The 22,212-nt window shown below is 48.5% G+C and overlaps 3 protein-coding genes across 12 annotated transcripts in view; all 3 read left to right on the plus strand.

The window, feature by feature from the left end:
* EXOC6 (exocyst complex component 6) overlaps positions 1 to 1,472 on the plus strand; it is an 89,007-nt gene extending 87,535 nt beyond the window's left edge. For 5 of the 8 annotated variants that reach the window (XM_027909231.1, XM_027909236.1, XM_027909217.1 and 2 more), the window contains one exon: positions 347 to 1,472. In XM_027909231.1, the coding sequence (XP_027765032.1) occupies positions 347 to 479 (133 nt within the window). In that variant the 3' untranslated portion in view covers positions 480 to 1,472. The remainder of the gene's footprint in view (positions 1 to 346) is intronic. The other 3 variants (XM_027909252.1, XM_027909224.1, XM_027909259.1) reach the window with 1 other exon arrangement.
* Positions 1,473 to 2,130: 658 nt separating this feature from the next.
* LOC114071746 (cytochrome P450 26C1) lies at positions 2,131 to 9,538 on the plus strand. Its single transcript, XM_027909606.1, has 6 exons — positions 2,131 to 2,322; positions 2,399 to 2,623; positions 2,750 to 3,025; positions 4,658 to 4,813; positions 7,735 to 8,241; positions 8,487 to 9,538. Exons 1-6 carry the CDS (start codon positions 2,131 to 2,133, stop codon positions 8,823 to 8,825), a joined length of 1,695 nt encoding a protein of 564 aa, XP_027765407.1. The 3' UTR covers positions 8,826 to 9,538.
* Positions 9,539 to 11,235: 1,697 nt separating this feature from the next.
* Positions 11,236 to 15,633, plus strand: LOC114071863 (cytochrome P450 26A1). Of its 3 annotated transcripts, none has more exons than XM_027909765.1 (7): positions 11,236 to 11,365; positions 12,958 to 13,182; positions 13,274 to 13,561; positions 13,682 to 13,831; positions 14,167 to 14,301; positions 14,491 to 14,643; positions 14,836 to 15,633. In XM_027909765.1, exons 2-7 carry the CDS (start codon positions 12,976 to 12,978, stop codon positions 15,175 to 15,177), a joined length of 1,275 nt encoding a protein of 424 aa, XP_027765566.1. In that variant the 5' UTR covers positions 11,236 to 11,365; positions 12,958 to 12,975; the 3' UTR covers positions 15,178 to 15,633. The 3 variants fall into 3 exon arrangements, with proteins under 3 accessions (XP_027765566.1, XP_027765558.1, XP_027765552.1); XM_027909757.1 differs by lacking the exon at positions 11,236 to 11,365 and adding an exon at positions 12,295 to 12,772 and having other exon boundaries at positions 14,170 to 14,301; XM_027909751.1 differs by lacking the exon at positions 11,236 to 11,365 and adding an exon at positions 12,296 to 12,772.
* Positions 15,634 to 22,212: the final 6,579 nt, after the last annotated feature.

The raw sequence follows: 22,212 nt of genomic DNA on the forward strand, positions 1-22,212 counted from the left end.
GGTGAGCAAAATTCGCCCATTCGCTGCATCTGAATTTACCGTGGAGGCAGATGATATTAACGGGTTTTATGGTTTGCTTCTTTCTTATGGCATTTGGTAGGGCCAGGGTCCTGCCGAAGGGGTATTTGCTTAATATTATTTGTGAAGTAATATTTATTAAAACCAGTTCTGCATTGCAGAAGTTTAATTTAAAAACACACAGATAACAGGTTTATGATCTTTCAGTTCTTATTAGCAGAAAGATAAAAAGAGGAGCAAAAAGAGGAACCTATTTCAATAGTCGGATTTTTCCTTTTCAAAATATGTTTCTAATGTCTTTGTGTAATTTGCTTTTTTATTTCTCTAGAATGAAAGACTCCAGCAAAAAGAACAACATATTTGCTCAATTCAGAAAGAATGATCGTGACAAGCAGAAGCTAATAGAGACTGTAGTAAAGCAACTTAGGAGTTTAGTGAATGGTATGTCCCAGCACACATAGGCCTCTTAAATCAACAATATCACATCATGCCAAGAGGTGTTTCTTAGCCACTATTTCTACTAAGCAAACAGTGATACCAGTTAGGACATTTGTTTGACCAAGTAAAGGAAAAATGCAGTAGATGAATTGTACACGGAGTCTTCAACAAACAATTCTTTGTACGTATTTTTAATGGTTCGAATACTATTTTGTATATTGTAAACAAATGGTAAAAAATGAGACTGTACAATGAAAACCAGCGCATTCGTATTGTACATGGAACAGCTGAACTGTAAATACGTTATTTAAATATCTGCAGATATGGTGTCCAAAATTTTGTTCTGGGTAGGAACTATTTGAGAAATGATCCCTTAGTTGCTGTTTTCTGGTTGAATCCTAATTTAATGTTTTTAAGCATTGAGATACTTGTGTTTCAGATGCCGCCTATTGTTTTCCTGCATTAAATGTATATTAGCCTTAAAGTGACTGGACATAATTTTGTATATCAGATTTTGTAGTCTGGAGGTATGAAAAGGTCTTCTGATTTTTAGTACCTTTGAAAACTACCTGAGAACTAGACTTGATACCTATTTAGCGTTAGGACTTATAGGCTTTGTTCTCCAAAAGGGTTTAATCTTGAGGTCGTGAATGTAAATAACCATTTGAGTTCTTTATAATGTGACATTTTGTTTCGTTTTGGTTTTGTTCCTCAGGGTTACTAATTCTATTTTGTAAAATCCCGGGTTCTTTTTCCCAGGCTGCAGTAAGGAATAGGTTTGCCGCTGTTGGTTTCGTGCCGCATCTGTTTGTCAGTATGCGCTTTCTACCGCCAGCCCCATCCCAGCGATTAGCATTTTGTCCCACCACCGCTCTCTTTGCACTGTCCCCTCCTGGCTATTTTAGACACTAAGAGAATGTCTAACAAATACAAACCAAATGGAACGTGTAAAAATAATGTACATTTTTGCTGTATTTTTAAGTTATTGACGGTCTAAATACAGTAAGATAAACCTCGCTCGTGTTCCTGTTTAATTTCACACGCTGGCACGCTCCTCAGAGCCGGTTTCGCGGGACCTGTACGGGTCCTGACTCAGTGGCGATTTACCCCCGGGGAAGGCGGTCGGGGGTCGGGGCGGCCCCGACGGCGGGTAGTGGGTCAGGGGCACTGCAGGATCGTCGCGACTGCCTCTGCAGTCCGGGCAGCGGAGGGTGGCGGGGCTGGGGCGCTCCCCGGACGGGGGAGCCCGGGACGGGACTCGCTACCTTCGCCGGGCGGCGGGGAGGGCTGGCCCAAGGGGGCGCCGAGGGCTCCCCGCTCCCGGGGCAGCCGTCCCGCCGCCGCCTCTCGGGAGGGGGGCGCCGGGCTCCCATCCCCGGGGGGGCTGCCCCGCCGCGGCCCCGCGCCCCTCGGCCGCTGTGCCCGGCTCTCCCGCGCCAATCACCGCACTTGGCCGTGCCGCTTAAATATGCAGCGGATACGTCATCTCCGAAGGTGGATCGGGCGTAAGTGGCCAATATCTATATAAATGTGGCCGAGGGGCGAACCGGCAGCAGGAGGCGAGCGGGGCCGGGCGGGCAGCAGCCGGCAGGGCCCTCCGTGCAGCGCCCGCCGCCGGTAGCCGGTCTGACAGCCGCCCGCAGCCGCCCGCCCTTTCCCCGCCGCCGGAGGAGGATGCCGGCCGGGCTCTCCTGGCCCGAGGCGGCGGCGCTGGCGCTGCTGGTCCTGGCTATGCTGGTCACCCTATGCCGGCACCTGTGGGCGCTGCGCTGGAGCCTCAGCCGGGACCGGGCCAGCGCCCTGCCCCTGCCCAAAGGCTCCATGGGCTGGCCCTTTTTTGGGGAGACTCTGCACTGGCTGCTCCAGGTAAGGCGCTGGAGGATGAGGGCGGGGTGGGAGGGGGCTGGTAGAAGCCATAGGCTGACCCGCAGCTCGTCCCCAGGGCTCCCGCTTCCATAGCTCACGGCGGGAGAGATACGGAAACGTCTTCAAGACCCACCTCCTGGGCCGGCCCGTGGTGCGGGTGACGGGCGCTGAGAACATCCGCAAGATCCTTCTGGGCGAGCACACGCTGGTCAGCACGCAGTGGCCCCAGAGCACCCATATCATCCTGGGCTCCCACACCCTGCTCAGCTCCACCGGTGACCTGCACCGCCAACGCCGCAAGGTGAGCCTTGCGTCCAGCCCGACAGGGCGCACAGCCCAGGCGGCACCTCCGCCCAGGCTTGAGCCTCGGTGACATGTGTCCCCCCTGCTTTAACTACCTGCCTCTCTTCCCCCCTTCTCCTCCTAGATCCTGGCCAGAGTCTTCAGCCGTGCTGCCCTGGAGAGCTACCTTCCACGGATCCAGAAGGTTGTGAGCTGGGAGCTGCGGGGCTGGTGCATGGAGCCGGGCTCCATCGCAGTTTATTCCTCCGCTAAAACCTTAACTTTCCGCATTGCAGCTCGGATTCTGCTGGGGCTCCGCCTGGAGGAAAAGCAGTTCAAGGATCTGGCCAAAACTTTTGAACAGCTGGTGGAGAACCTCTTCTCCCTGCCCCTCAACATACCCTTCAGCGGGTTGCGCAAGGTACTGCTGCATGTCCCATTCCCTCTGGCTGGGGGCAAGGGCCTGGGCCCTTAGCAGCACGGACCTCCTGTCCCCAGGCCCGCCAAGGGGCACTTCCAATGGGTCAGAACATCTGCAGCACCCCATTCCAGGTTGAGGGCTTGGTGTCTCACCTAATTCAGCCATTTCCCTTTCTCTGCACTTCCCACCTGCTCCTGGTTGACTTCCAGCACCTTTGGGTGCTGGCTGCAGTTCATTGTACCATGCAGGGCTTCTCTTCTCCCTCATCCCATGTTGCCTCTGGTTATTTCATCATGTCTGGGCCCGTCCCATCTCATCCCAACTGGACTCATGTCAGCCCACAGCAGAGGGGTCTGTGGGCATGAGCACAAAGACAGGTGGGCACAGCACAGCTCACTTTAGCACCCCCTGTGCAACTCAGGCAGGCCAAGGACTTGGGACCTCCTATGGTCCTTGGTCCCTTATAGCCAAGCAGCACAGAGACAGCCCAGGGAGAGGAACATGGCACACAGTCTCCTCTGCCTCAATTTGCAGTTTCCTCCCTGCTGCTCTGCTCCTCTTTGCCTGCCTCCCTACACTCCTGCTCTAGGTATCGGTCCTGTGTACCTCCTCTCACATTACCCCCTCTTCTGACTTCAGGTTCTCCACACTTACCACAGCTGAAGTCTCCTGCCCACTTTAGCCAGGTCTTCCCTCATCTCTTATTTCCACTGTGAGCTCTGCCCTATTGGATCATCTTACCCAGCCAGTCCCAGTTCACCCCCAGCCTTCCTGCTGTTCTTCACCAGTTCAAAGCTCTGGTTTTCCCTGTCCAGTTTTCCTTTGCAGGTTGGCACAGTGTGAGCTTTCACCCCTCACAGCCTACTGCTCTCTGCCCTCTCTCAGGTCAGCCACAGCCTGTCTGGCCCCAAACCAATATGTTCAACTTGCATTTAGGTCCCCTTGTCTTTCCCCTTGTTCCCTGCGCCCTGTTTACTTTGTCCAGTCCTTCCCACCTCAAAGCTAAGCCTTTGTATGTTTTTCCCAACATCTGGTCATGGCCATTTTTCATTCCAAATCTCATCCTTCTGGCTTTTGCAGGAAGCATCTTGATAGAGAGCCACACACTCTGTGACTCCATCCCACTTTGCAAAGAGATTGCTGATCAATTGACTTGTTGAGATCTTAAATTACTGTTTTGCTGCACTGGAGAGCAACACAACTGAAGATGAGCTGGCTATGATTAATGTGTCTTCTTCCCTGGTTAAGCCACTCATTTGATCCTGTTTCAGATGTGCCTTGCTGCCTGGAGTGAGTTTTATTTAAAAGTTACCTCTTCTTGTTCCTTTGGGCAAGCTTTTTTTGGGCAGATGCAGATGCCTCTGGACTTGGTACCACAGGTTTACTGCTGTCTTTTCCTCTCAGAATTCCTTGTGACTTGTTGTATTTGATTCACAACAGCAAAGCAACAGGACATGCAGCAGTTCCCCTAAACTGCTGCCTCTTGCAAGGCTCTGGGGCTGGGCAACAGACTAAACTGTTCTTGCTGTTACAGATCCTGGATTTAAGGATTGCTACACGTGGGCTCCCCTGGTATGTCAGGAGAGGGGGGGAGTTCCTAAGGTTCTCCTGAACTTTGTCTGCCTCTCACAGGGAATAAAAGCACGGGACACGCTCCATGAGTTTATGGAGAAGGCTATACAGGAAAAACTGCAGAGAAGCAACCCAGAAGATCACAGTGATGCTCTGGATTTCATAATGAACAGCGCCAAGGAGCACGGCAATGAATTCACCGTGCAGGAGCTAAAGGTAAGGATGAACCCAGTAGTCCTTACTGAACCTAAACCACCAACTGAATGGGAAGAGTGTTTTCCCAAAGATCTTGGGAAAAAATTGTCATTAGTACTGCATCATTCATAGTTCCAGGTCACTTGGTATCAGTGAACGACAGATGACACTGGATTTATATAACAAGTTTTGAAGCAGTTTTGCATGTGTACAGCAGCTGAATATAGTTCAAAAGTATTTGAATATAGTTTAAAGGTAGTTTCACTGCTTACTTAAGTATTTAAGGAAAACTGTCTGAAGATTAATATTTTATAAATATTTTGGAAAAAGGTAATCTCTAAACTATTTCAAAAACTTTGAGCAACTAGTAGATATAATTAGAATCAGCATATGTTCGTAAAGTAATTTTATTATAATTAAGTATATTATTTATTCTAATAGAATATTTTTATTATAATGTATTTTTTAAATCATTGAAATATTAAAAATGTGATTGATTAAGGTTAATTTCTCTCTATTAGTGTTCACATGAATATTACACCTGAATAATTTCACAGTCTCTCATCATGTCCCCGGCTCTGACCATAAATGCAATAAGGGGATATTAAATGTAACATGGAGTTATATGGCAGTAATTTGGGGCCAGCTGATTGGAATTATAGTATATAAGATATACTATAATATATATTATATATAAAAGTACATATATATATACTTTAGGATATGCTGTCCTGTCACATTACGGTTAGAAAATTTCTATCTTGTCTGTATTTAACAAAATTACTTGCAAACCAAACTGCCTATGCTTGTGAGTATGGCAATATTCACTCTGATATAACAGTAGCAGAGCTCTTATTCCACTAAATGGTGTAATTGGATAAAAAGTTCAAAGCTGTCTCAGAGACATCTGTCTTTGAGAGACCCCCCAAACACTGGCACAGACTAGTTAGTAATTTGCTTTGTGTTCAAATTATTTGGAAGGACAGTCTTTCCAGAAGTTTTCCTAAATACACTGCTGACATGAACTCACCAGGACCCTTGAAATGTAAAGGTCATTAAAAAGATATTGCTTTGCCAAAAGTACTGTTTTAAATTATTAAAACCCTGGGAAGATTAAAAAAACTCCATCCTACATAATGGTGCTGTCACTGGCTGGATGGGTGGAACTGTAATGCTGCCTGTCCTGCCCCCCGGGACAGGGAATTGGGCTGTAGCACAGGGACAATACTGGTGAAACTTGGGAAGGTGCTGCCTTCCAGGCACTGGTTTTGTTGGCCTTGTAGAAGCAGGAAGGCAATGTCAGCAGCTCAGTGTCACAGCTTCCTCACCAGCACTGTCAGAGGTTGATGCAGAGAGTCGTAAGGGCTGTTATTTCAAATCGCAGAGCTTGCCCTAAATTCCTTGCATGCTATTGAAATGTCTTGGGGTTTAATTGCAAGTGGTAGAACTGAGAGCTTTCATTTCATCTGGATCTGCTACCTTGTGAGTGTAAAAATTCCTGCTCATGCCTGCAGGAGGTGTGATAGGGGTCGACAGGGATCTGTTATTCCAGAGGTTTCATTTCAGCTGAAAGATGCCCTTGAGAGCTGCACTTTGGCAAAAGCATCTAGTCCAGCCAATATATGGCACTGGGAATGGTAGCAAAGAGTCATCCTTGTTACATTATCCTTGACCTTATCAGACTTGGGTCCAAGTATGTTCAGGCTTCAGGTGTCCTCCTCTGTGTTTGTGGCTTCACCTCTCCAGAACGGGTTATGTCGGAACAACTTAGAAGTCCAGACACACAGTCGTGTGAAAGGAAACTGCTCTGTGTCCTTGGGGGATTTTGCTCTGCTTTGCCCTTGGACTGGAGCAATTAGTGCTCTGTAGTGCCAGCCAGGTCCCAGTCCTCCCAGGGTGGCAGCTATTCCTCCCTTTGGCTTCTCCCCAGCTTTTGTCTCTGGCCTCTGGCCCTGGTGCTCCCAGTCTTGTGCTGCGGAGCCGCTGGCACCTTCAGATGGTGTTGTAGGTTTGAGCATTACATTTGCTGTCAGAGACATGATATGCCATGACCCAGCTCTGGGCAACATTTAACTTTTGGTGAACCATTTGCGAAAGTTCACCAGAGGGTGCTGCAAACAGCCCACAGCAACCTGGTGTGTGTTTTGCCATGCAGACCCTGCAGACAGTCCCGCAAGGACTGGGAAGCTGCGTGGGGATCTGTGAACTGGGACAAGGCACATACGACAGATTTGACTGTTCTGTGTCCATCTTTCTAAGCGGGTTAACTTCCTAACTTGTAATGTTGATACATCAGGAATACTGCTGTGCTTCAGGTTGTAAAGCTTGAAAGGTAAGCAAGTCCTTTGCCCGGTGTGTGCTCCCTGACAGCTACAGCACTTCCCAGGCTGACCCGGTGTAGCAGGGAGGTCTTTCTGCTTTTGACTCTTGGCTTCAGTCCCCTCCCAGATAAGCAAATGGTCAATTATAACCGGAGATGCATCAAATGCGATCCATTTTAGCTGCCAGCACATCTAGGGTTTGTGCATAAACACACTCATATCCACTGCCTGGGCAGAAAAGTAAAAGGTGGGTGCAAAGGGGAATTGGCAGATGAAGAGAAAAAGCATAATGCTTGAAATGGACTTCACTCAGTGTGCTATAATGCATGTTAAAATGCTGCTTTAAAATTGGTAAATCTTAGGAGGAAACCTCAGACGAGCTGTATTGGTGGTGATGTGTACTCAGCTGTGTTTCTGTTTTTCATCAATCACTTAGCAAGTGGATATCCAGTTCATAAATGGTTTGCTCCCTGCCAACCCAGGATGGGTGCAGGTTTGTGGAAAACAGAGTGGGGGCCAGGGCTCTCTGCAAAGGGATAAAATCTGAAAAAGATGAGAACAGTTTAAATCACAATCAGTTTAAAATGGCATTCAAACTTGTCACCTTCATTCCTCCCCCAGGAGTCAGCAATTGAGCTCATATTTGCTGCTTTTTTCACCACGGCTAGTGCCAGCACCTCTCTGATCCTCCTGCTACTGAAGCACCCCTCAGTGATTGAAAAAATAAGGCAGGAGCTGATGTCCCATGAACTGTACCAGCAGTGTGAGTGCCACCCTGCAAGACCCTCCCCGGACACCCTGACCATGCAGAGCAGGGACAGAGAGAAACCACGTTTCCACTCCGTGGCCAAAGATGTTCACGAGGATCAGAGCCAGCCCCCGGCCCCAGTGGAGGAAGGTTCCCTCCAGTCTGGTGCCCCGCTGGAGCCCATCCTCCCCGAGAGCAGCCTCTGCACTGGCTCCCAGCTCCAGGCACCATCAAGGCAGAGCTGTCACTGCTCCTCGGACATCAGTCTGGAGAAGCTGAGCCGCCTGCGCTACCTGGACTGTGTGATTAAGGAGGTGCTGCGGGTGCTGCCCCCAGTCTCTGGAGGCTACAGGACGGCACTGCAGACTTTTGAGCTCGATGTAAGTGCCTTGCAGGTGGTTAGGGAACTGCTGCCCGTCATTGCATGCAAGCACAGCGCAGTGGTGGTGCCTGGCAGTGTAGCTCAGGGAGAGGTGGCACCCAGCAACCTCTGTGGGCCCCAGCTCAGCTGGGGAATAAAGGAGCTACAGATCAGGTGGGCAGTGTGTTGGGGCTGTCCTCTGCTCACCCTCTACTAGCACGGGTAGGTAACACTCCTCTCCTCCCCTCTTCTCTCCCCTCCCAGGGCTACCAGATCCCCAAAGGCTGGAGTGTCATGTACAGCATCCGTGACACACATGAGACAGCTGCTGTCTACCAGAGCCCCCCCAGCAGCTTTGACCCAGACCGCTTCGGTGCCGCCCGGACGGAGGCTGCAGGCCGGTTCCACTACATCCCCTTCGGTGGTGGGGCACGGAGCTGCATCGGGAAGGAGCTGGCACAGGCCATCCTCAAGCTGCTGGCCATTGAGCTGGTCAGCACAGCCCGCTGGGAGCTGGCCACCCCTGGCTACCCCGCCATGCAGACCGTGCCCATCGTGCACCCCGTCGATGATGGGCTGCAGCTCTATTTCCACCCCTTGTAGCCTGGCCATGGCTGTGGGGCCTGAGCGAGGGGTACACTGCTCCCCTCAGCCCTGGAGCTGATGCCCCTCCACAGCTGCTGAGTGCAGGTGTTCACTGCCTCAGGCTGGGTATGGCACTGGGTCACTGCAGAGCAAAACCTAAAGGTCTGTTTCTCCCCTCCTAGCGTACAGGCTGCTAGGGAGGGTCCTGCAGAGTCACACTCCTGAGCACTAGGGTGAACCTCAACCCCAGCCTGGGGGCAAAACCCACTGAAGTTGCTGGCAGGGATCATACACCATGGGGGCTCAGAGAGCCCCCACCCCATACAGGTCTCCAGCTACCAGGGATGTGGAGCAAAACTCCCAGGCCCACAACTATGGCTCCCAGAGCATTTCTGTCACCGGGTTGTCTCCTGCGTGTGTGTTATAGGAGAGGCAGGATGAACATCCTGAACACTGTAGCTTTTTAGATGTAAAAAGAAGGAAGATGGGGGGCTCTGCAGGAAAACACTAGCCAGAGCTGCCCAATTCATGGCATCAGCTCTAGCTAGAATAATAGGGTGTAAAGTGGTTTTTATTGTAAATATTTAATCTCATTCCTGCACTTCCGATTAGAGCTGGCACAAAGAGGATATCTCTCATTCACCCAGTAGTAGTAGCTGCATATGTTGTGTTGAGCACTGTGCTGCTGCTTGGGGTCTGCCATGAAGCCCCACTCTGGGGTCTCCACAGGATGTACTGAAGCATGGGAGGGGGCTTTGGGGAGCAAACATTTAGAAAATGGACATTTCTGAATATGTCTGATTAGTGGTAGACAGTCCCTTGTTCCTGGTGATGCTGTTCACACTGCAGAGGGGACATTTGCAAGGTGATACAGGCCCTGTGGTGGCTGGCTGGCCAGACTGACCTTGTCACCTGTCAGCCTAGCTCTGCCAGAGGAAGTGCCAGGACAGCAGCTCCAGGGTCCATCCACAGGGTGGTAGCTGGGGCTAAGCTTGGGTTCTGAAAGCACCTTTCTAGATGGCTTTTGAGTACCACCACAGGGTGTTTCTCTCCCGTGTAAAATGAAGTGAGTCCTGTTGCTTGTGTACTGGTAACAGAGCTGGAGCCAGATCTTTGATCCACAACAACATGTTTTTAAGCTTCTCCAGTTTCCCCTTTGCTCCCCACTGTCATGCATCCTGTGTGGATGCAGTGGGGAAAATAATCTGCCTTGTCTCTCCAGAGCATCCTGTGCCTGGTGGTGTGGTGTGCTCTGTGTGAAGCACCAGCTTGACCTGTGAGGGCCAAAATGTTGCACAGTGTTCCTTTGGAAAGGCCCTGCGAGCTCTCCAGTCTCCTGAAACTGTCATCATCCTGCTTCAGTGCGAGGCTGGAAATGACCTCACCCTGGCCAGTCCCCCTTGACTGTGCTGGGGCACTGCAGCAGGGTGTGTGCCGCCGCTGGCTGTCTGAGGGCTGCGCAGTGACCACTCCACTACCTGGGGCAGAAATGTGGCTCCCAAATGTAACAGGTCAAATCTGGAAGAGGTTGAACTGCGGGGCTGAGTTAAGTGCTGTTGGCAGGCCAGCCCTGTAGCGAACCAGAGCCTCTGGCCCTCCTGACCTTGTCCCGAAAGGTGAATCTTTTGCTTATCAGAGGTGAAATCAGTAGATGGTGGGTGCAAGGCAATGACTAACTTTAATAGCAGGAGCTGCTGGCTGACTGAGACCGCGGACGATTCAGGGTCCCACCGCAGGCAGGGCTGCGGGCAGGGCTGAGCCCGGTGCAGAAGGGTCGGGGCTTCTCCAGCAGCGCACTTAAAAATTACCCCGAGCGCTAACGAGCCCTGTAGCCACCCGCTGAAAAATGTAACATGAATCTAGTTAAAAAAAAAAAAGACTTGAAACTGATTTTGTTTGCAGATAAACACGAGCATTTACAAATGAAGTGTAATAATTGTTACTTGTAATCAAAGTTTGTTCATATTAGGCTGTTAATTTCTTGACCCCCTTCCAAGATGTTTTTAATTATCCCTTTCACTCTTTACCATTTGATTCTTTTCAAGCCGATGGCTGGGGAATACACAGCTGGGGAGATAATAAAGCCTTCCTGTGGCAATTATCGGTGCTCAGGCCACCGTATCTCGTTATTTTGATAGACAGTGAACTTGGCGCGGTTGCCGGCCGGGTTCACGCAGATGTCACGGTCCGTGTTGTAGGTCACAAGCAGGTCAGCGCCCGGCAAGGGGAGAGCGCCGGGTCAGGGCGCGGCCGCCGCTCCCGGACGGGCCCCGCGGAATCGCCCGGGATTGCGGCGTACCCCGAGGGGCTGGTTCCTACGGGGCCAGGGGACTACCCTCTGGGGGGGCTCCCTCTTGGGCAAGGGGGTGCGGAGGGCGGCAGCTCCGCTCCCGCAAGGCATCGTAAGAGCAGGGAGGGTCCCGTGTGATGCGCTGATTGTTAGAAAAATAATTAAAAGTGACATCTCCCTCTCCCATACACAGACACACACACAAAACTTCCAGCGTTTATTGGGCTTGTCTGGGAGCAATAAAGCAAAAGTAACAGAGAGGGAAGAGGTAAAAACTGTAAAATAAATAAAAAAAAAAAGCGAGCACATTAGTTTATCGGCAGCAGCCGTGCCCGGCGGAGAGCTCCGCGGCCCCGCAGTCGCGCTCCGCGCCGGGCACCCCTTGCCCAGCGGCTTCTGCCGGGACACAGCAGCGGCCCCAGCCCCAGCTGGCACAGCCTGCCCATCCCCGCCGGGCGCCCCGGTACCGCCGCTCTTCCCGCCCGGGGCCGCCGCTCCCGCCCGAGCGCAGTCCCCGGTGCCCGCCGGCGCCGGGAGCGAGCCCCTCTGCGCCGCGCCTGCAGGAGAGGTGCCCGCCGGTGCTGAGCGCCTCTTTCCGACCGCGGCAGCCCCGACGGGATGCCGGACAGCCTCAGACGAGGGTGAGCAGTGGATCCCGGGGAGAGAAGCTGGGCACGGCGGGTTTGGTGTTTCCTTTCCGCCCTCACCTCCCTTTCCCTCGGTGACCCGCGCTTGAACCTGCATCGGGAGGCTGACACGGACTGTTGCCGGCGGCTCCTTCCTCTGCGGCCGGCAGAAATACAAGCCGGGCCTTTCGAGGTGAACCAGGGGACAGCGGAGTCTCCTCCGCCGATGCAGCGGCACAGCTGCTGCTCTGCCCGAGGTGCCGCCGGGCTGCCCCAGCACCGGGGTCCGGCTCCTCTCGGCTCCGGCCGCTACATTGCCATTCCCGGCCGGCGACAGCGGCGGGCGAGCGAAGGAGCTCCGCAGCTCGCAGAGCGCACCGGCGCCGGCCGGGCAGCGCCCCGGGGGTAGGTGTCTGTCTGCGGGCAGCCGGGCCCCCGGGTGCTGGCGGGGGACATTTCTCGGTGCAGCTGCTGGTCTGTAACGAGCATCGGCGATAAATCCGAGGAGCAGGATGAGGAGGCGGCCGCCGCCGGTTGTCAGCGGCGTCCCGCAGCCCACTCGCCGAGCGCGGTGCAGGGGCAGCGAGCCCGGAGCCTCTGCCACCGCTCCCGGCGGCACCTTTCCTTCCCGGCAGCGTTTTGCGGCGGGCAGGATGCACCACGCAAAGCAAATAGTTAAAGATTTCAGGGGGAGGAGCCAGGCCGCAATCCGCAATTAAAGATGAACTTTGGGTGAACTAATTTATCGGACCAAGGTAGGGTGGGCAGCAACCTGGAAAGGGTATAAAAGGCGGCCCGCGGCGAGCCCGGCCCGCGCACTCGGAGCTCCCAGGGGGCCGGGCGGGACTAGCTCCCCAGTCATGGGCTTCTCTGTCCTGGTCGCCAGCGCCCTGTGCACCTTCCTGCTGCCCCTGCTACTGTTTCTAGCCGCCGTCAAGCTCTGGGACTTGTACTGCGTGAGCAGCCGCGACCCCAGCTGCCCGCTTCCACTGCCCCCGGGCACCATGGGGCTCCCCTTCTTCGGGGAGACGCTGCAGCTGGTGCTGCAGGTAAGGCGAGGCGATGCCGCGGGGAGCGGAGAGGCTCCCCGGCTGCTGCTCTAGCGGCAGGAGAGGGAGATGAGCAGCAACTTTGCCAGGCTCCCGTGCCCAGGTGGGAACGAGCTGCTCTCCCTGCCTTTTCCTCTCCTCCCTTTTAAAATTTATTTTATCATTCTCCCTTTTTCTCTGTCCAGAGGCGGAAATTCCTACAGATGAAGCGCAGGAAATACGGGTTCATCTACAAGACTCACCTCTTTGGGCGGCCCACGGTGCGGGTGATGGGCGCAGAGAACGTGCGGCACATCCTGCTGGGCGAGCACCGGCTCGTCTCTGTGCAGTGGCCCGCCTCGGTGCGCACCATCCTGGGCTCAGGCTGCCTCTCCAACCTCCACAACGGGCAGCACAAGCACCGCAAAAAGGTACGGCCCGACGGCGCGCGGGGAGCGGGCGCGGTCGCCTCGGATGCGGCGGCTGAGCCTCTGTCTCGTTCCTCCTCGTCCCTTCGGCCAGGTGATCATGCGAGCCTTCTCCCGGGACGCCCTGCAGCACTACGTGCCCGTCATCCAGGAGGAGGTGAGCGCCTGCCTGGCGCGGTGGCTGGGCGCCGCCGGGCCCTGCCTGCTGGTGTACCCCGAGGTGAAGCGCCTCATGTTTCGCATTGCTATGAGGATCCTGCTGGGTTTCCAGCCCCGCCAGGCCAGCCCCGACGGCGAGCAGCAGCTGGTGGAGGCCTTCGAGGAGATGATCCGCAATCTCTTCTCCCTCCCCATCGATGTGCCGTTCAGTGGGCTCTACCGGGTAAGGTTCACGGTGGGCCAGGAGGAGACAGGTACCCTTGCAGCCGGGGCAGTGGGAAATGGGTGGGAGGAACGGCAGTACAGCCCAGGTTCCACATTGCTCTCCCTGTTGCTTGGCCAGGGCTTGCGGGCACGCAACATCATCCATGCCAAGATCGAGGAGAATATCCGTGCCAAGATGGCCTGCAAGGAACCCGAGGGTGGCTATAAGGATGCACTGCAGCTGCTGATGGAATACACACAGGGCAATGGGGAGCAGCTCAATATGCAGGTAAAGTTCTCCAGGGCCGGATCCATCCCTTTCCCCCAGCCCCTTTGTCATCATCACACTTATATTTTGGATAAAAAGGAGGGAGCAGGAGGTGCTCCCTCTCCCCACGGAATAAACCAACTTGTGTTAAGCACTGGGGTGCAGAGGTTGCAACCATGCTGTTGGATGGGGAGACATGTCCACAGGGAGAATAAGCACCTCTGATCACCTCCATCTTGGCTCCTGGGTGTCTCCTCCAATCTGGGAGCAATGCACAGCATTGCAGTGGTAAAATGGGCTTGATACAGATACTGTGTTTAGGGCCTGGTTTATCTCTCTTCTTTTCTTTGTGTAAGGAGCTGAAGGAGTCTGCCACAGAGCTGCTGTTTGGGGGCCATGAAACCACTGCTAGTGCTGCCACATCGCTGATTGCCTTCCTAGGGCTCCACCACGAAGTCCTGCAGAAAGTGAGGAAGGAACTGCAGGTGAAGGTGTGTATCTTCCCCAGAGCCATTTCAAGGAAGGGGCAGTGGGAAGGTACCTCCAGGACAGGTGTCCCAGACAGGGCTCCCTTTGACCCGGGTGGTACCCTTATTCTAGAGGTGGCTTAGGGGGGCAGCTCCTTTGCAGTGCCAGGAGTCCCGGCTCCATGAATGTCATGGCAGCATCTTTCTTTCTAGGGGTTACTGTGCAGTTCCAACCAAGAGAAGCAGCTGGACATGGAGGTCTTGGAGCAGCTGAAGTACACGGGCTGTGTCATCAAAGAAACCCTCAGGCTAAGCCCGCCTGTTCCTGGAGGATTTCGAATTGCACTCAAGACCCTTGAGCTAAATGTAAGCAAGGCTTGGGCTCAGCTCCTCAGAGCAGCTGCAAAGTACCAGTGCATTAGCATTGCCTGTCTGCCTTGGAGTGGCCTGCAGGAAACCGGGAGGGGGAGGTGGGGGGAACCTATGTGTCCTGTGCTGTCACTTCACATTATTTAACACAACAAGGTGCTTCATGACTCCTTTCTCTTCTTTTTATAGGGTTACCAGATCCCTAAAGGTTGGAATGTTATTTACAGTATCTGTGATACCCACGATGTGGCAGATCTCTTTACCAACAAGGAAGAATTTAACCCGGATCGCTTCATGTCTCCGTCTCCAGAGGATTCCTCTAGGTTCAGTTTCATTCCTTTTGGTGGGGGCTTGAGGAGCTGCGTGGGCAAAGAGTTTGCAAAAGTCCTTCTAAAAATATTTACAGTGGAGTTGGCTCGGAGGTGTGACTGGCAGCTGCTGAATGGACCTCCTACAATGAAAACGGGCCCCATAGTGTACCCTGTGGACAATCTGCCTACCAAATTCATAGGTTTCAGTGGCCAAATCTGAAAGCTCAACACTTGCCTCTGACTGGAGTTCTACATAGCATCTAATATGTACATAGTAACTTTTTTATAGTAACAAAGACCTTTAAATATTTAAACTTGTAAATGTACAATAGTTATTTATGTCTTCTAAATATTTCAAAAGGCTATGATATTTTTTCCCCCAAGCACTACAATTATGGGTCTCTGATTCATAATTAGATAATGTTATTTCTATAGAAATAAGTTTTCCCCTATTTAAAAATCTCATTGAAAGCTGGCCGGCTAAGCATTTGAAGACATTTCAGGATGGCTTATGTATTAAGAAATATTCTAAAAGTATTCAAAACAATGGTAACTAGCTACTCACCCAAGTTACCTGAAATGGTTATTGTTTGAGAATGTTTTCAGTATTATTTGTGTCTAGATCTTATGTTTAATGTGTGAATTTAAGTTTGATAATAAAGTTTATTTTTGATGATCCTCTGTATGAAGATCTGTGTGTCTGCTAGAGATTAGCTTAATGAATGGGGCTCAAGAGTTTGGATGTAAAGTCGGACCCGCTTCTATGAATGAGGTACTTGCTGTTCCCGTGCTCATAACTCTTCTCTGCCTTCCCTCTTCACCTGTGGTTCTTGCTTGTGAACTGTTCTAAGTTTTAGCCTGTAAGTGCAAGAGCAATGCAAAAACACTTGCTTATTGAAAAGGAGTGATGACAAGTGCTACAGATCTCCTTATCAAGCATATCATTTTGAGTCACAGTAAATAAGAAAGTAAATGAAAGCAGAAGAATAATGTGTTACATGAGTCTTCCTCTGTAGCTGGAGAAAATAGGTTGAGGAAAAAAAATTCCATAAATGTCCTCTCTTCCCATATTACTGCTGACCTGTGTAAACAGACCACTGGATCTTGTTCTGTGTTGAGTCTGCTGGCTATGACTCTTTACTTACGAAGGTGTCTCTTATCAGCTGGTAGAGCAAACAAAATCTGCTGATTTCTTCTTGAAATGCAACAGCTCTGGGTAGGTCAGAGAGAGAGCATGCATTTGATTTAAGAACTTCTTTCCTGGAATTCAGCAAAGTGAAAACTAAAAGGCAGGCACTAATGTGAATTGATTAACAGAGAATCAACTGTTGAGATGCAATTCCCCAGGGGTGTGTAAGCAGGGCAGATAAAATGCCCTAGGCATGACCCCTATTTTGGCTTAACCATAAGGGGTTTTGTGCCCACCCCCGCTTACTATACCTATTAGTCTTCCCTCAAAAGTCAAACAACATAGGCTGGCTCTATAAACATCTACAAAGTAAACCAATGTAATTCAGTGTCATGAACACTTACAGCACCACATAGACTAATTTAATTTTCTGTTTCCTTCTGGAAAACAGTCACTTTTTCATTATGTTCTCCCAAGATCAAAATTAAGTATTCAGTTAAGTTGCTCAAAATAGCTGCAGGTGCTTAATAGCATCTATGAGATTTGGGATTTCTTTTTAAGGAGTGTTTCTATAACACATTTGATGTGTTTCCAGCTACCATTTTAAATGCATAAGCTTCTAACTTATGGCCTTAGATACAACCTACAGATGAGTGTAACTATCAAGAATTTTTTCATATTTTTTTGTAATTTTAAAACATAAAATATATTCTATTTAGATTTTGCCCGTGTCTTCTTGGCAATGTTTAAAATCTTAAGTATTTCTCCCATGCAAACCTCTTGTATCATTATGTTTCTCAGGAACTTGATGAATTACCTCAGTTTAAGACCCTTTTATAACCTATATAGTAGCAGAAAATTGCAAACCTTGATCCTGATTTGGAGGTGATCCGAAGTCTGGAGAACAGGACGACTCTTGGTATCCTTTGTCTTGGTATCCTTTGCTAACATTCCCTCCTGTAACATTACAACATTCTGCAAATCCAAATAGATGCTGATATTCTTTAAATGTTACGTTTGGTTTTAACTGAGGTCTTTTATAAGTGGGAACTTTTTAACGGTCTTCCTACTATTTTAGTTTATATTTTATTTTTATAATGAATAGGAATCTAAGTGCTGTCTGGAGAATACAAACACTTTCACGGTGGAAGTCTAAGGTCATACATCCAAGTCTCATTTTTGGTTTTGAGTCAAGTTTGCATGGCTTTTATGTTCAAAGAAGAAAAAAATCATATACTTCATTTGATTTTGCCTGGACATCTGGGGGCACATCATAAGCTGTTGTAAATCATGACAACATAGCCTGTGTTAGGTACTGCCCCCGTAATAATTTATTTCTGTAGTTAAACGGTCTGTCACTGCTGTGCAATTTAGGCATCGTGGAGCTAGCTTTAAACAAGCTATCTCGAGAAATGGTAGCAGGGTAGTTACAGTAAAACGGAGCTCACTGTGGGTTAATTGCTAAAATGTTTGCCTAACTTCTTGAGCAGGTTTTACAATCCCTCCTAATCTCCTCTTGCAGCTGTATTTTGACAGCTTAGATGCTGGCTGCAGACCAGTTTCAGGTGAGCTGTGGTACGGCTGTGTAGCTTTGCCTGCTCAGCAGAGACTGGGCTGGGCACATGCTGAGGCTGTGGCTACTGCTCAGCGGCTGCTGCACTCCCAGCCCCTACCCCTCTTGTTACACTGGGTCCAGGAACTGATCTTGTTGAAAAATTATCTATCAAAAAAGAAACTGCTTTTCAGGCAGACCAGGTCCTCGTTCCAGCTCCCCGCACGAGCACTGTTTGTGCTGGGGTGCTGCACCAATACAGAGCATGCAGGAAGAGGAAGCAGCCACTTCAGCCTGCCCTGCTGCTGACAGGTACTTCCTAGAGCCACGCTCTCGCTTTCGTTTCACAGATGTTACGAGGTGTTACTTTAAGTGACTGGTGCTCCAAGGCTCGCAGGGTGAAACAAACAAAAGGGACAGGTTTGGTGAGGAATGCTCTCTCCCTTCTTGTAACCCAGCGGGTTTGGAGCGTGTCATATTCCTTTTCTTGGTTAACCTGCCATTTAAAATAAAAATATTTGACCGGGTCTCTCTTGGAAAAATCGCACACAATTTAGAAGGTACTATGCTTTGGTCCTGGAATAAGAGGTCATCATTTATATGTAGCATGTTGGTTCTTCCCTAGGGTAAGATGAGTTACTAGAATCCACACTTCTAAACCCATCTGAACAACAACTGCTGCCAGCTAGCAGCATCTCTGGCGCTTAGAGTTTCTGAAGTATCTGTTCAATGCTAAATGTGTGGTGCTTAACAACAAACGGTTATATCTATTCTTGAACAAAAAGGACGTTAAAGAACAACATTGGTGTAAATTGACACTGAGGAATGCTACTTGATAAATCAATACCTTATTAAAAGACAACAGTATTTCCAGATAAGATCAGAACGGGTAACAGTGAATTTTGGTAAGGGTTATATGAGTAAAGGAGGAAAAAAAAAAAAAAGCTGAAGAGTCATTGGAAATTATTAAAAATAATTTGGTCATATTTATTTATTTTGTCCCTGTAAAACGAGGACATATTAGTTGTGTGCTGCTTTCAGCAGTTGAGCAGGGATTTTTTTTTTTTTATCTTTGGTTCATAGAAGAACTTATTCAAGGGAAAATATAATTTGAAATCTTATATGCTTGGGGTTTTGAACTTATTTTTCTGACACGGTATTTTATTTTTTAGCCTTTATTACAGGAGTTTTTTCCTGGACCTTTCAAGATGAGAGGCTGAGAGGGAAGTTTTCCTTTTTTCTACCCCATTTCAGTCTATCATATGTTCTCTTATTTTATTGTGTTCAGTGATTTAGAATAACCTTTGGAGAGGTACCAAGAAAAATATTTAATAATATGTAAAATACTTCATCCTTGACTTTTGAGTGGTACTTTCCTAAGTGCTATAGGAAATTTTTAAAAATTTTTTACAAATCTGCATCTAGTCATCTTTAAGAACAGAACACTTCCGTGTTTTGGTAACTCTACACATCTGCAGAGGTTTTCAGGGTGGATGCTGATAAGTATGCCCCAGTCTTTTAAAAACCAATATGCATAAAATTAGAACTCTGGATCTATTGCCTGTTTTTTAAGCATTGGAACTGATTTTGATGAGGTATAAATTCTGAAAATTTGCTGTCTCAAAGGGAGCTGCACTGCTTAGGCTCCCTGAAAATCAAACTATTTTTGACATAGTCCCAAATAAAGATTAAGTAGCCCAAATGTAAGCAACCCATTGCTGAATTTCTTTACCTTAAAATTATTGCATACCATCTTTCCTAGAACAGTCTAACAGGATCTTACGAAAGACTCTAGGATCTTTTACAAGGCTGTGCTGAACATCTGCATAACCCAAACTTCAATCTATGGACTTTTGGCAAAGTTTTAGAAATTGTAGAAGGCAGACACAAATCTTGTGTTTGGGACATAGTGCTCATATGTCCCAGCTCCAAATTAGTGAATTTATTTATGGCTTAAAGGTATTATTTTACATGTAGCTGTCCTCTTTATTATAACAAAAAAGAGTGGGGTGGGTTTGAATAGCATTTGTTCATTCAGATAGTTTTGTTTGCCAGGTGGTTTGTATTGTAAATTCTCTGTCAAGTTATACATCCAGCATGCAATGCAAAACATATACAGATTAGCAGCGAAAATTCAAAAAGTTTATTAGTTGCAACCATTAGAGTGATAGATTAGGAGAAAGGAAATGTAACTGGCAGCAAGTTTAGAGAAGACTCATTACTAGACTGGCTTGCTTCACTTGTTTAGTAGTGTCTTACAAAAAAATGTTATATGAGAAGTTCAATGAATAATGCAGCCTTCATTAAGTTATGTAAATTAATGTAGCTTCGTGGGTGGGTTAGAAATAAAATATTTAACAAATCTGTTTACATCCAAAGAGTAAAAGCAGCGGAAACGGCTTTTAAAGAATCTGAGATTTAAATATTTAAAAGGTAACAGACAGGAGAACTTTGACAGTAGGACATAATAGTGCTGTTTTAATAGGTGTTTACAGCTTGCCTCTCAGTTGCAACATAGGCAGGGCAGCATATTAAGTATTCTCAGTCAATTAAAGTGTTATTTGTCTCTTTATCAGCAGTTCCAACAGTGCAGTTTCACTTGTGCATGCTTTTAGTGCCCCAGAGACACATGCAGAGCTTGTGTGAGTTGCTAGCCTGGAAGGATCATTTCAGCAAAAGTGACTTATGATATACTGGTTTGCCAGGTCATTTTGTTCACAAATACACAATCATTCATATGCTGGTAGATTTCAATGCATTTCTTTTCCCCAATTTAGGAACATACAGGAAAGCCTAAAACTCCACAGGTTAAGTTTACATTGCTCTACAGAAGAAATGCCACAACATGAGAAAATTGCAAACCCACAACTAAATCAGCTATAGAAAACATACTTTCCTACCACACCAACAAATGCCAACATTTCTCATGCCTCTCCCAGAGCAAATCATTGGATTTGGGCCTCAAAGCTTACACAGACGGTCAAAGATTGTTGACGGCTGTTTTCGAGCACAGGGGGGAATAAATTCCAGAGATGAGGGCCCCTTACGTGATCTCTCTAAAGATAAAAGTAACCAAAATGAAGTCACTCCCATTAGCACTTTTTCGAGTGGGAGGCAGGTCAGTAACTTTCTGAGGTGGTTGGAAGCTGATAAGATAGGTGTCAATATGGGGATGTGGGTCCTGAGCAGTGGTCTGGGTACAGCTCAGATAGTTTGAGAAGCTGCACACAGGCAGGCACTTACCTGTGTTAACTCATCTCTGTTAATGCTGCTTTAAATGAACGAAGTTCCTCAAGGAATCGCTATTTTGAGGGAAGAGCAACAACTTAGTTTGAGGATATTTTTCTGCTTTAGATATATAGGGTCAGCATTAATGTAATGTATCTGTATCTTAGAAATACACTGCTTTTCTGTGTGAAATGTCAGCAGAACATCTTTTCTGGACTGAATCTGGATTTTCAGTGGAATGATGGTAGGTCTTAGTTTTCTTGCCTTGCTGCCTTAATTGACTAAAAGAAGCAAGGGGCTGTGGTGTGCTTTACCTAATAACCTTTATTTTATATCTGAGCCCATTTGAATTAACTACCTGGTTGTATCCTATGGGAAAGCAAGGAAGAGACTGGATATTGCCCTGCTAGCTACAGCAGTGCCCCCCTGCGTGATTGCGGTTGGGGTTTTTCCCCTCTTACTTAAAAGTCTTCGTCATACACCTACTCATTAAACACCCTGCTTCTCTTCAAAGCTTCCTTTGGAAGCCTCGGGACCACGAAGTAATCGGAAACTGCTCCCTGACCTGGCAATAGCCTCCTCTTTTGTGGATTGTCCTTAACTTTGACAAGAATGGAAGGAGATAGGGTGGGAACAAAGGGGAACCAGCAGAGACAAACACCCCCACCGCTCCAGCACCACACCACAGCCCTGGCTGCCTAACACACAGGTGATTTTCACCCTGCTGTCATCCTTCTTGTCTCACACTCTCTGGTTCTTGGTATAATTATATTACATATATATTATTGATGTTAATGATGCTGCCTACAGCACTGCAGCAAGCTAGTAGGTGCATTATTAATCTAGCAGTTAAAGAGAAAAGTTCATTAATCCTGCTTGAAGTAATGACATGTCATGACCTTTTTGCTAATTATATGCAACGAAATGAAATATCTCAGATTTGTGACATTTCTGAGGGGACCTTTCCTCTAACTGAGACTAAGAGCATGTTGGTAACTGAAAAGCACTAATTATCAGTCAGCATTTCTAGAAAAAAAGTTGAAAATTTCAACCACAGCAATGTGCACAGAAAAGCACATTTTACAGAGATGAGTTACATGCCTGCAAAGTGGAATCATTTGCTTTTTATGGAATTGTCTTATTGTTCTCTTTTGCACAGTCAGTAGGTTTTTTTTTAATCAACTTATTATCAAGGGAGGAGCATGCTGCTGAGGAAAACCAAGCATCCTTAAGCAATCAAAGGTACTACTTGTTTATTTTGGTGGCTCCTTGGTGATTGTCCTTTTCACCTTTTATTAACCTGCAAATGGATTAGTCCTCGTAAACTAAAGAGAGGAGACCAGAGC

This window comes from Empidonax traillii, unplaced genomic scaffold (assembly GCF_003031625.1).
Source record: "Empidonax traillii isolate 1590-97213 ecotype Southwest subspecies unplaced genomic scaffold, ASM303162v1 scaffold27:size3997909, whole genome shotgun sequence".
In the NCBI taxonomy this organism is placed as follows: Eukaryota; Metazoa; Chordata; class Aves; order Passeriformes; family Tyrannidae; genus Empidonax; species Empidonax traillii.

Coding starts and splice junctions, on each gene's coding strand:
- LOC114071746 (XM_027909606.1), top strand. CDS start 2,131: ATGCCGGCCGGGCTCTCCTGGCCCGAGGCGGCGGCGCTGGCGCTGCTG. Junction 2,323..2,398: donor CTCTGCACTGGCTGCTCCAG/GTAAGGCGCTGG, acceptor GCTCGTCCCCAG/GGCTCCCGCTTCCATAGCTC. Junction 4,814..7,734: donor TCACCGTGCAGGAGCTAAAG/GTAAGGATGAAC, acceptor TTCCTCCCCCAG/GAGTCAGCAATTGAGCTCAT.
- LOC114071863 (XM_027909751.1), top strand. CDS start 12,584: ATGGGCTTCTCTGTCCTGGTCGCCAGCGCCCTGTGCACCTTCCTGCTG. Junction 13,562..13,681: donor CGTTCAGTGGGCTCTACCGG/GTAAGGTTCACG, acceptor TTGCTTGGCCAG/GGCTTGCGGGCACGCAACAT. Junction 14,644..14,835: donor TCAAGACCCTTGAGCTAAAT/GTAAGCAAGGCT, acceptor TTCTTTTTATAG/GGTTACCAGATCCCTAAAGG.